This window comes from Cydia amplana, chromosome 13, assembly GCF_948474715.1.
Source record: "Cydia amplana chromosome 13, ilCydAmpl1.1, whole genome shotgun sequence".
NCBI classification, from domain to species: Eukaryota; Metazoa; Arthropoda; class Insecta; order Lepidoptera; family Tortricidae; genus Cydia; species Cydia amplana.
Window position 1 is genome coordinate 17,629,983 of NC_086081.1, and position 12,745 is coordinate 17,642,727.

At 41.0% G+C, this 12,745-nt stretch overlaps 1 protein-coding gene across 1 annotated transcript; it reads left to right on the forward strand.

The window, feature by feature from the left end:
• Positions 1-952: 952 nt before the first annotated feature.
• Positions 953-9,816, forward strand: LOC134653617 (acid phosphatase type 7-like). Its single transcript, XM_063509012.1, has 10 exons — positions 953-1,193; positions 1,718-1,909; positions 2,552-2,673; positions 3,544-3,728; positions 4,110-4,310; positions 5,770-5,888; positions 7,468-7,603; positions 8,415-8,476; positions 9,549-9,640; positions 9,733-9,816. The coding sequence occupies exons 1-10, from the start codon at positions 977-979 to the stop codon at positions 9,814-9,816; spliced, it is 1,410 nt and encodes a 469-aa protein (XP_063365082.1). The 5' UTR covers positions 953-976.
• Positions 9,817-12,745: the final 2,929 nt, after the last annotated feature.

Here is a 12,745-nt window from a genome sequence, read left to right on the forward strand (position 1 = left end):
TCTACTTACCAAGTTTCAACAGTATAGTTCTTATAGTTTCGGAAAAAAGTGGCTGTGACATACGGACGGACAGACAGACGGACAGACGGACAGACAGACAGACAGACATGACGAATCCATAAGGGTTCCGTTTTTTGCCATTTGGCTACGGAACCCTAAAAAGGAATCCCTATTATAGTTATTTAACATGATATTTAATACAAAAAAAATATACCTACCTAAATAGTTAGTCATAGGACTGTCTCATTTCAAACAAAGACAGAGAGAATCATACTATCTTTGTCTTACACTAGTACTAGCACCCAAAAGAAAAGGAAGAGTATTGTTTTTTTGTCCTTATTTACTGACAAATTTGGTTTGACCAACTATAGGTACTTATAGCCAATAGGATCCATGACATGAAGATATAAGTATGTACCGTGAAGATAGGGTAATTTCATAAATATGCACAAAGAGTATAATACCCGTAATATATCTGTATATTGCACCTGTTGAGCTCCTGACTTAATTTCCGGAACAAAATATAGCATTATATTTTTATGAGGAAAATAACAATAGGTAATTGCGAGCCTAATCAACAATCCGTATGCCTACCGCTGCATATTAGGTTGGGTAAGTTGGGTTTAATTAAGCAAAGTATACCCTAAGCAACGTAACATAAAGTGTAGATTTGCTTAATAAAAAATATTGTTTTGGTGGGAGCGGTGCTATTGATAACGACACCTAGATCCTACCCACGCGTACGTTTAGCCGCCTGGCTCATTTATGTTTACAATGTTGCAGTTTATTGAAAATAGGGGTTTGCAAGAATACATAGGTACCCTAAACTTGCCTTAGTACCTAGTGAATAATGAATATACCTAATATAACTTATTATAACAAACAAATAAAACAGTCATTTAATTTAATTTCACTAATTCGCTTTACCTCTTCAACTACCCCATATTTTTTACCTAGTGAGCAGTGAGGAGCCGCAATGAAGTCGTTCGTGCTCTTTCTAACGCTGACGGCGTTTGTCTCGGCGTCGGCGCAGCCGCCGTACGCCGGACTGGCGGCGGAAGAGTGGGGCTCGGCGGCGGCGGCGGCGGCTGAGTACATCACGGTGGAGCCGGTGGAAGAGTACTTACCGCCGATAACGGAGCCGTACTACTGCTCCCACTGTAACCCTGAACAGGTCCACATTGCCTTTGGCGGTAATACATGTGCATAATCTCTGTTTTTATATTACAATAAATGCTAAATGACAGTTCGATTAGTCGATTTAATATAAGATCTGCAGGATTGGGCAGTAAATAGGCTAATCGAACTGTTGGACATAAGTTTGACTAGTACCTATAGACTAGCATCTAGAGATCTTCTATACTTTCTGTTAAATCTAGCAGCACACAATTCCAAATGAAATATATAAAAGCTTAATAGTGCATTGCATACTGAGTGAAGGCTCGAAGCCTCGAACACAGCACCCAGAGAGGCGTACTGCGCGGCATCCATGTTAAACAAAGCGCCCTTACTGCACGCTGCTCTAATCTCTTGGAAGCTCGACGCTACACGGCAGGCTCCGCCGTTACCATTTTTATAGACTGTGCATGACGGTAACGGAATGGAAAAATCAATAGATGTATGGACATTTTAGTAGGTACACTTAAAAAAATGTAATGTACAAATTATAGTTTCTATATTACAGACACCTAAAATGCGGCAATAATTATGACTCCAGAGAAATCCAACGACATCGTAGTAACGTGGTCGACATTCAACGATACCCCCAGCGTTGTCCACTACGGCGTGGACGAGTTGCAGCACTACGCTTACGGCGCTAGCTCGTTGTTCGAGGACGGCGGGAACGAGCGGCGCCAACAGTACACACACCGCGTCACGCTGCCGGATCTGCAGTATGACACTAAGTATGGTAAGTACAATAAGTAGCCACACACTCTATATTTAATGTACAAGTTTAATGTTCCTGCAGAGCTGATAATAAGCAACACAGCGCAAAATAATAAAAGTATTTTATTGCGCATAATAATACCTACATCGCGGCCTGAGCTGCCGGATTCACGTCATCATGATGAATTCACGGCCATTGGACGAATAGCTAAGAAGCTTTTCGAATGATGAAGCTAAGCATGACTTTGAATCATATGAATAAGCCCTCTGCTTAGGCAATTGACAATCGTTTATGGAAAGTGCCAATCGAAACGTAAATAATGGTTGGAAATGATCACACGACTTTTCTATCGCATCTGTTATCTCGATGCCTTTTTGCGTTCTAATTGGTATTTATCGTTGAACTATTGTTATCTTGGCTACAGCCTAAAACCTCAGAAACCTCGGATGGTCTAATGCGAACGCGAAACATCGAAAATTGAAGTTTCGTTACCGGTCTCTCTACCACCTTTGCATATTTGATCAATAGAAGCAAATAGACAAACGAAGTGGTTGGTGGCAGGCCCTCAGGCTAACCTGAACTAGTTAAAAACAATCTATAATAGCTTGTAGCAAATAGCCATTACTGACATACTGACCAGTCTTTATCACCATTATATGGCAGTGTACAACGTGGGCTCGGAGTACGGCGTCTCGAGCTTGTTCTCCTTCCGCACGATTCCGAACGGGAGCAACTGGCCCGTGCGCGCCGCCGTCTTCGGAGACATGGGCACTGAGGGCGCCAAAGTAAGTGTAAACTGCGTGTATCTTTCAACTAGGCAAACTACAAGTTGACTTCTTTTACCTACTAAGGCACTAACTTCCATTCTCCTTTGCGATCCATAAGCAGATGAATTGCGGGATAAAAAAAATCCTACCTATATCTTGTTCCAACTTTCAGAAGATGTATAGTAATGCTAATATTTGTTTTTAGGGTTCCGTACCTCAATAGTAAAAAATCCGGCCAAGTGCAAGGCGGACTCGCGTTCCAAGGGCTCCGTAGGGGTCGTACAGAAATCATGTGATCATATTTGGCCTATTTTTGCCTGCCCTTGTGGCGTCACGTGATAATTATGATGACTCTTAGACGCTAAGCAAGTCTAATCTCGTTTCTTCTGTATTGCGTAAAAACCGGCCAAGCGCGAGGCGGACTCGCGTAGGTGTCGTACAGAAATCATGTGATCATATTTGGCCTATTTTTGCCTGTCTGGACATCGGATGATGGTAGCGGTAGTAAGACGTAAGAGGAAACGGGGTCATTCGAAGCATGATTTTTGGATAATTTTAGGGTCAAAAATCGTCAAAAATAGATGACGTAATTTATGGACAGCCCCTAGCACAGAATAAGGTAATAGTATTATAATATTGGTACTGGTCTTACGCAAGTTTCTAACAATGATTGTGTTAAAACTGCCGTATATTCGCTTCTACAATATTAATTGTCTTAACTTCCAGCGACATTTGGACCGGTCCACCGGGCTTAGCCCCCGGTTAGCCCAAGTTTATGCCTAAAACACACATACTCGTAAAGGTCTAAAATACAGACAACTTGAATAGTCTGGAACCTTAAATAAATAACTACTGTCCTTAAATAAGTGGAAAATATTTTATCCACAGGCAATGCCATACCTCCAAGAGGAATCCGAAATGGGCCACTTCGACCTGATCCTCCACGTGGGCGACATGGGCTATGACATGGCGACAGACAATGCGAGAGTCGGCGACCAGTTCATGCGGCAGATCGAGCCCATCGCGACCATGGTCCCCTACATGACGTGCGTCGGCAACCATGAACAGGCCTAGTGAGTACTAAAGCCAACTGGGAGCGAAAGCTCGGATGCGGTGCCTATCACGATAAACAGAAAAATACAATCGGAAATGATAGGTATGCTTATTATGCCATTCTATTATTGGTGTATTTCCATTTGTCCTTCTTGCCCCACGCGACTGCCGCCATACTGAGGGCCTACCGCGAACCACGTTCGACGTGTTACCTCCCTGTCACACTTACGTACGAATTTACAAGTGCGGCAGAGAGGAAACACGTCGAACGTGGTTCGCGGTAGGCCCGCTGGAGGCGGGGACAGCTGGGAATAATTTATATGAATTGTCAAAATACTTATTTAAATCCGCGCCAGCTCTCGTGAATCAACCTAATTTACTTGCATTTCTTGCGTTTTCAGTAATTTTAGCAACTACCGGGAGCGCTTCTCAATGCCGGGCGGCACGGAGAGCATGTTTTATAGTTTCGACCTGGGGCCGGCGCACTTCGTGGCCATCTCCACCGAGTATTATTACTACATCAAATATGGAGTCAAGATGATCTACGAACAGTACCAGTGGCTGGAAAAGGATCTGGCCATGGCTAGCCATAAGGAGAATAGGTGAGGTTCTATGCTATAGTATTTTTCACTTAGCTGGGTTCGTTGACAGCTATCATTTTATGTGTTTTAAAAAAGGTTATAAATTGTATGGAGATGGCAGCTGTCACCGTACCCAAGCTATAAGAAAAATACTACAAGTTGTCTCTTTAAATACCTTGTAGTACTACTTATACCTACTCGTAGAAGGCAGACACCCCTAGCACATGATTAGCGCGACAGTATCTCTCTCTAGTAGTGTTGAGTCGCTCACTCGTGAGGCACCTCATTTGTACCACTCATTTTGTTAATTTGTCGAAGTACTTCGTACCGCAAAAATGTCTTACTTCACTCCTCTATTCATTTTACTTGATTCTAAAATTATCTTTCTCCTAAAAGTTCTATTCTTAACCTCCAGAATTGCACTCCAATTAAATGTTACTATTTATTTATTTATAAAGGAAGTGATGAATACATAAATATGTATATACATTAAATATTTTTGTCGCCGTTGGAATTAATGGAATAGTCGACGCTGAAAATATATTAGTACCTCACCTCATTTGAAGTAAGACATTGTAACACCTCATTTTAGAAAATGAGGTACTCATACAAACTCATTTTAAATTGATGTCCTACCCATCACTACTCTCTAGACTACCTGTCTTTTTCTATGTTAATAAAAGAGGGACAGGTAGTCTATCTCGCTGCGAGATACTGTCGCGCCAATCATGTGCTAGCCCTTAGGTACTTCTATAAATTCCTTTATGTCGACGAATATTTTACTTTCTTTTTTGATGTTGATTTATCTTTTTTAGACCTCCCAGATTATCTTGCAACATAAGCATTGAATGTGAATAATGTGATATGTGGCATTCATTATTTAAATATTCGCGCCTGCATACTTCGTTCTCTGACTCACTCTTTTCCGTCATATCGGCTCACCTACCTATTAACATGTAGTAGCTATAGTTTCTCTTCTTCTTTCCATCCTGTTACCCCCTGCTGGGGTGTAGGGCTCGAATCTTTTCTTTCCACTTACTCCGGTCCTGGGCAGCTTGGGTAAATTTACGGATACGCCGCCGCCGATCATTTTTAAAACAGCGCACACATGCGGTAGGAAGGACATTGTAAATTGCTTGTTAAGCCGCTCGAATCAAGATTAATGGCTCTCTGCGATTACTAAAACTGGTGATTTTTACTGTGGTTCTTCTAAAAAGTTTAGCCTAGAAAATATGGATATGGATGACGGCACTAACTATAGAAAATAAAAGCAAGTGTGTTCTGGTAAATCAACTTTGTCAGTACAAAAAGGCGCAATATCCAAAGTATTTAATGATATACGAGGTAAACGTGCAAACGAATCACCAGAGGGGTTGTAAGTGCGTTGCCGGCCTTGTAAAGTTCGATCGATCCTTTTCGTCTACATTTTTCTACTTACAAAGCAGACTTGCCAGAGTATAGGTTTGAATTGTGTCCCCAGGACGGTGCGGCCGTGGATCGTGCTGATGGGCCACCGGCCCATGTACTGCAGCAACGCCGACGACCTCCCGGACTGCGAGTACGAGTTCTCGCGCACTGGTAATCCCTTCTTCGGACACGGTGCGTATTACGAACGGATACACACTTTAAATGACAAGCCAGCTTTGTCAGTATAAAAAGTCCAAGTTTTTCTTGAAACAAAAACGTCACTTTTGACACTTTTTTGACACTGACATATCCGATCCATATAATTTTTATATCTAATATTTATTTTGATGTATCTTCAAGTTCAAATATGGCTGTCAATATCAAAACCTTGACAAACATGTTTATTTAATCGTAATGGCATACTCTGCATACTGTAAATCATGTTTTATTTGACATTAATGAATACACGTGCTAACTAATCTAACATGCAGTATGTGTCAATCAATGACTCAATAAAATAAACATGTTTATAACTGTAAAAAAATCATTTAAACTACTTTATGGAATATGCACAATGCACATGCAAAGTATGTAATATGATATGTTTTATCTACACTTTAGAAACACTATAAGTACCTCGTTTTTTTAGCATTAGACATAAGGTTGAACAATCTTCACGTATTTTTATATATATATTTTTTTTCAAAATGTCACAGCACTCGCACCAAACATAATATATATGATCATTACATTATTTTAATTTCGTACAGTAATAGTTACTATTTTTTTTTAAGTGTTTTGAAATAAAAAGACATATCAAGATTGCTTACCATTTTTCTAATGCTATAAAGAGAGAAATTCTATTAATTTTTCTAATGCTAAAACAAGACTTATTTCGTGGTTATTCCATACTAAATGCAATTAATGATAAATAATAATTTCAGTCTATATACGTCCCACTGCTGGGCACAGGCCTCCTCTCATGCGGGAGGGGGCTTGGGACATAGTCTCGAATTCTCGATCCACGCGCTAGCCCAATGTGGATTGGAGACTTCACATACCTTTGAATTTCTTTGCAGACGTATGCAGGTTTCCTCATGATGTTTTTCTTCACCGAAAAGCTATTTTGGTGAATATCAAATGATATTTCGTACATAAGTTCCGAAAAACTCATTGGTACGAGCCAGGATTTGAACCCGCGACCTCCGCATTGAAAGTCGGACGTCGTATTCACTCGGCCACCACCACTTTTTAAAATAATGATAATGATAATGTATAAATAATTTCGCGAAGAATAAAAATTAAGTTTTTAATAAATCTTCTTTAACTTTAGTAGCCAGATAAAATACACAGTGTTGCGTTCAGTTTAAAAAAATCAAGGTTAGTGATAGTGGACCTTACAATTTTGACAACACGGGGGACAAATCAAATCGGCAGCTCTTACGGTCCTCAGTTATTGATCTACGTTTGATCTGTCTGTGTATAATGTTGTAGTTTAGAAATATAACTATTAAATGTGAACAAGTAAATCGACAGAAGCGTTTTTTTACTGAGGCGACCTAAACCATACTCAAAAATGTCTGTTGTAATACTTGTAATATATCTCAACAATTTTAGATTTTAGGACAAGTGTCAATACAAGATATGCTCAGTTTAGTTTGTTCTTCAAAATGCTTAGTTTAGTTTGTAATTCATTCTTTTAGGAGTCAGCCCCACTTACAACTATGATTTGTTAGGATTTTTGTTTATCCTAACTGCTTCTATTGTACAGGGCTCGAGCCCCTGCTGCAACATTACGCCGTCGACCTCGTGTTCTGGGCGCACGAGCACTCGTACGAGCGCCTGTGGCCCATCTACAACAACACCGTCTACAACGGCTCGCTGGCCGAGCCCTACACCGACCCAAGGTGCACAACATACCGATGCATTTCATCACCATCTTCTTAGCGTTGTCCTCCCCCTCCTGGCTATTTGTCACGGCTCGTGGAAGCCTGGAGTCCGCTTGGCAACTAATTAGCGTAGGCACTAGTTTTTACGAATGTCCCTGCGAACTTGACCTTCCATTCCAACCAAAAGGGGAACTAGGCCTTATTGGGATTAGTCTTAATAGTCCCGTTTCTTTCACTGCAACACGAATGGTAATGAAATATCAAATGATGGGTTTGAAATTGAAGGGATGTTTACAAAAACAACATAACTGCTTAGAGCGGTTGACACTTTTTTTAAGAACATTGTGTCGTTTCAGGTGTCAACCAGTGTAGTCAGTTATGTTGTTTTTGTAAACATCCCTTCAATTTTTATCCCCTACCTCGATCCAGGCTACTGTAATTAGAATTTAAATAAACGCTCAGGGATGCAAAACTTTATTTGAAGAAATTATTCATCGCCTCTATCAATAAACAACTGTCAACGTCTGCTATAAAATACACAGCTTATTACAACCAGTCAAGGTCACGCCGAACATTTGTCGGCGGCGGCGTCGTTGCAAAATAGTTCGGTTTCGGCGCGCCAATACCAACATGAAAAATTATAAGTAGGTAGTACCTACTTAAGGTTTTTTTTGTCGATGTGATATATTAGTGATATTAAGTTTTGGGTCTTAAGATTTTTATTATTGTATGTAGTAGAGTATGGTCTAATATCTATGGGTTTTAGTCGTCTGAGAATGAATAATATTTCATTTGATTTGACTTAATTTTGTCTTGTAAATTATTTCAGAGCGCCTGTCCATGTCGTGACGGGGTCTGCAGGTAACCACGGTGGTCAGGACCCTTTTACTGGTGAGTGTCACACGTCACACCAATTGTCTCCAGCAACATTATTGTCAACTTCTCAATTAGGGTAAAGTCAACACTTTTGCACACCATCTAAGACGGTTTTACCTGTATGTAGACACCATTGATATTTTAAAACCTCAAGGGACGCAGCTATGCGGTGGAATGAGATTACCGTGAACAAGTTTTGTACGGAACACTAAAAAGGTGAGGTTTTCGTCACGTAGTCGAGTCAATATCCTCTAGTCTAGGGAAATGAAGCGCTTTTTCGAGCTTTATTCAAATATTGCGCACAGCGTGTTAGTGTTGAGTCGCTCATTCGTGAGGCACCTCATTTGTACCACTCATTTTGTTAATTTGTCGCAGTACTTCGTACCGCAAAATGTCTTACTTCACGCCTCTATTCATTTTACTTGATTCTAAAATTATCTTTCTCCTAAAAGTTCTATTCTTGACCTCCAGAATTGCAGTCCAATTAAATGTTACTATTTATTTATTTATAAAGGAAGTGATGTACATACATTAAATATTTTTGTCGCCGTTGGAATTAATGGAATAGTCGACGCTGAAAATATGCTAGTACCTCACCTCATTTGAAGTAAGACATTGTAACACCTCATTTTAGAAAATGAGGTACTCATACAAACTCATTTTAAATTGATGTCCTACCCATCACTACAGCGTGTAGCACTTATGAAACTTTAGGAGAATGGGCAACATTCTATTGGCTCGCTACGCATCTTCGCACATCTGTGATGGCTACCCCGGTATTGGCTGTTATATTTATAAATGTTGCTATGTATGTTTTATGTCACTATTCGCTTCGTGCATGACTGGCGCCGGAGCCGGCGCCGCCCTAATGTGTGTGGGACATCATTCTTAACAGTTGGCAACTGCCGAATAGTATGATGATGTCATCCCACGTAATGTCGTGAAAGAGCCCTTAGTAGGCCTTAAGTACTTGTAGAATCATTGTTTTAATTTTAATTTGCCGTCTTGAGCTTACTGTGGGGCTTAATCGGTTTGTGTCAGAAGGTCCAATATTGATTTATGGTGTATTATTATGATTTATTTGCAGGCACGCACCCGCCGTGGTCGGCGTTCCGCACCGACGACTTCGGCTACACGAGGATGGTGGTACACAACCGCTCGCACATCTACATCGAACAGGTACCAGTGCTGGATTTCCCTCTATTTTATTTGACAAAGCCTCTAACTTGCCAGAGTAGAGAATATATAGTAATTTAATTGTTTATTTCCAGACGTCGGTGGAGAAGAACGGCGGCGTTGTGGACTCGTTCTGGCTCGTCAAGCACAAGCTTTCCTTCAACGAACCCGACGACTAAAGAGAGAGCTCTTAATAATATCTCGTAACAAATCGTAATAATAGCTCGTAATATAACGAGTTATATTACGCCATATAATAGTTAGATCGGGGTCCCTTTTTAAGTTTCAAGTCATAATGTATTGTTTGTCATATTATCATTAGTAGTCATAAAACTGAAACCGTTAACTTTTCAGGATTTGCGTAAGGTTATTCTATAGATAGGTTAGGTTTGTTTTAGGCGGTCCTGAAAAGTGACGCGTTTCTGAACCAAATGAATTATGACTGACGAAAATGGGGGCAAACAATACATTATGACATAAAACTTTTTCGAAAACAATAGAGACCCAGTTAGTTCATTATTAAACGTATCATTTTGTACTATCCCTGCGACTAAGGCTGCTTTTCGACCAGAGGTGTGCAAGGAGGTGCAACGAAGCGAGAGAGATGTCCTCTAGAGTTGCGCTAGGCGAGGACAGGTAATTAATGAAGTCTACTGATGGTTCACACCCAACCGCACATTCCTCGCTACACATCCTCGCACATATCTGATGGAATCGCCCACAATCTCTCTGCTTTGCCTTAACACATTAATTGTCACCCAGGCATCCAGCCAAACAAGATATCCGCGTCAGGCCACAAAAATTTCGTCATATAAAGCTGTAGTACCACGATCCCGACTATCGGGTCGTCGGGCCTGAGAATGAAATCATAAAATACCCGATAGTCTGGTTTTCGGCACTGAATGTGTTGAGGTTGACTGGTAGAGAATGCTCTTGGCTTTAAGTCCACCTTTTGTACTAATATAAGTTTTTCTTTTGTGCAATAAAGATTAGATAAATAAATAAAGTGATCATTAATAAATAATTAATATCATATCATATGATATTACGCCATATACCTAGTGTGTTTAAAAATGTAATTTTCCACACCTATAAGTACCTACGTTACGTATGTAATCATAAAGTGATTACTCCATCTGGATGATCAAGTTCAAGTTATCCTAGAACACGGCGACGACTAAACAGTGTGCAATTGCTCATTATAACTATTACACCATCTAGTTTGAGATTTACAGATAGTTTTTAAACATTTACTTTTTTTTTTTATGTGTGTACCTATGGTTAGCCAAGTTTTGTCCCTAGGCTAGGAGCTGAATGGTTAGGGAAAATATGAAAATGGCAAAGGAAGAGACCAAATCATTTTATCGACAATCGATTGAATCGATAACTAACTAATTAACTAACAACAATAAATTAAGATGAAAGACATTTTTTTTTTTAACTTTCTTTTTTTTTTCTTTGTTTTTTCTAATTTTAAATAGTGAGCAATTACTAAATATTTTACGGAACAAGTAGGTACCTATTATGAATCAAAACTATCCCATTTAAATAAATATCCTGTAATAGATAAAATACATAATAATATAATGTTAATAAAATAAAACAGTAGGTATACTAAGATTAATAAGCATAGGTAAGTGTACGTCGAGGTTTCCCCGTGGTAATATTCAATTAAAGTTATCTCTCGTGAAAGTTGACGTTACCTAAAAACACAACTGAGTCCTTCATTTCGAGTATAAAATAATTCGAAAAATATGGTTCTTTCCACGTTTTTTTTTTTGCAAAGAACCAGTTCCGATCCCTGAGCACGACTCTAGTACAACTAGCGCCCTATATGATGCAGTAGTGTAACTCTCGGTCTCCGCCTGTGCAGCACATGTCGCATCCGATCAGCAACAGTAACACGACTCTAGTACAACTCGCGCCCTCTATGATGCAGTAGTGTGACTATCTGTCTCCGCCTGTGTAGCATATAAGCAGGCGTGACTCCGCGATTTCGTCTAGCTATAGTAGTTGTCGCGCACCACTATGGAAAGGACGCTTGCTCGCGCTGGCGCCACCTAGCGGTCATATCTATCGTAATAGACGCGTTTTGTTACGGAGTGAACCTTCTGTACCTAGTACTATTATTTATCCAATAGCCCAACAGATGGCTCTCAACATCCTAAATATCAAAGATAGATCTCGCTATTAAGATATTTCTAAGAACTATCTAGACATTTGAATTTTATAGGGGTTAGGCACGGTTCGGAGTTAGGTTAGGTTTTGAGTTAGGTTCCATTGTTGACGTCACTCTTGCAACCCCTGTTGTCGCCAATCGAATTGAGGACTGGCGCGTACTTGAGAATGTGGAGACCCTCTCCGATCACGTCTACATCAGGATGAGGATTTCTCCATCTCCAGCGGCCCCACCACAGGGTCTACCGCATACAGCGGGTAGGCGTCGTCCCAATGGCCACTTCCCTAGGTGGTCCTTGGCTAGCCTAGACAAAGAGATGATTGAGGAGGCCGCACTGATACAGGCTTGGTGCGCTCCCCCGCCAGTAGACCTCGGGGTAGAAGAAAGGGCTGCTCGCTTCCGTACCTCGCTCACCACGGTGTGCGATGCTGGCATGTCGAGGGCAAAGAAACCAACTGGCAAAAAACAGGTCTACTGGTGGTCGGAGGAAATTGCGGCCCTCCGGCCAATGCTGCACGCCGTAAATACATAAGGTGCAGGCGCCGACAACACACAGCGGCAGAGGAAGAGATACTCCGGGAGGCCCTAGTAGCTGCAAAAGGGGCATTGAGAACTGCCATAGCCAAACGGAAGGATGAGGCCCGAGAGGAATTCCTGAAAACCTTGGACAGGGACCCATGGGGGCGACCTTATAGAATTGTGAGGAACAAAATGAAACATGCTCCACCCATGTATTCCTTAGAGCCGGAACTACTAAGGAGGGTTGTAGAGTGTCTCTTCCCGGTGGCACCGGACTTTGCGCCTCCCGTCATGACGCTCCCAGTGGAAGAACCGGAGGGCCTTCCGGATGTCCCTTTAATCTCGGACGTGGAAATCATGGGAGCAGTCTTCAGAATGAGATCCGGCAAAAAGGCTCCTGGGCCAGATGG

Coding starts and splice junctions, on each gene's coding strand:
- LOC134653617 (XM_063509012.1), top strand. CDS start 977: ATGAAGTCGTTCGTGCTCTTTCTAACGCTGACGGCGTTTGTCTCGGCG. Junction 5,889..7,467: donor TAATCCCTTCTTCGGACACG/GTGCGTATTACG, acceptor TCTATTGTACAG/GGCTCGAGCCCCTGCTGCAA. Junction 9,641..9,732: donor CGCACATCTACATCGAACAG/GTACCAGTGCTG, acceptor GTTTATTTCCAG/ACGTCGGTGGAGAAGAACGG.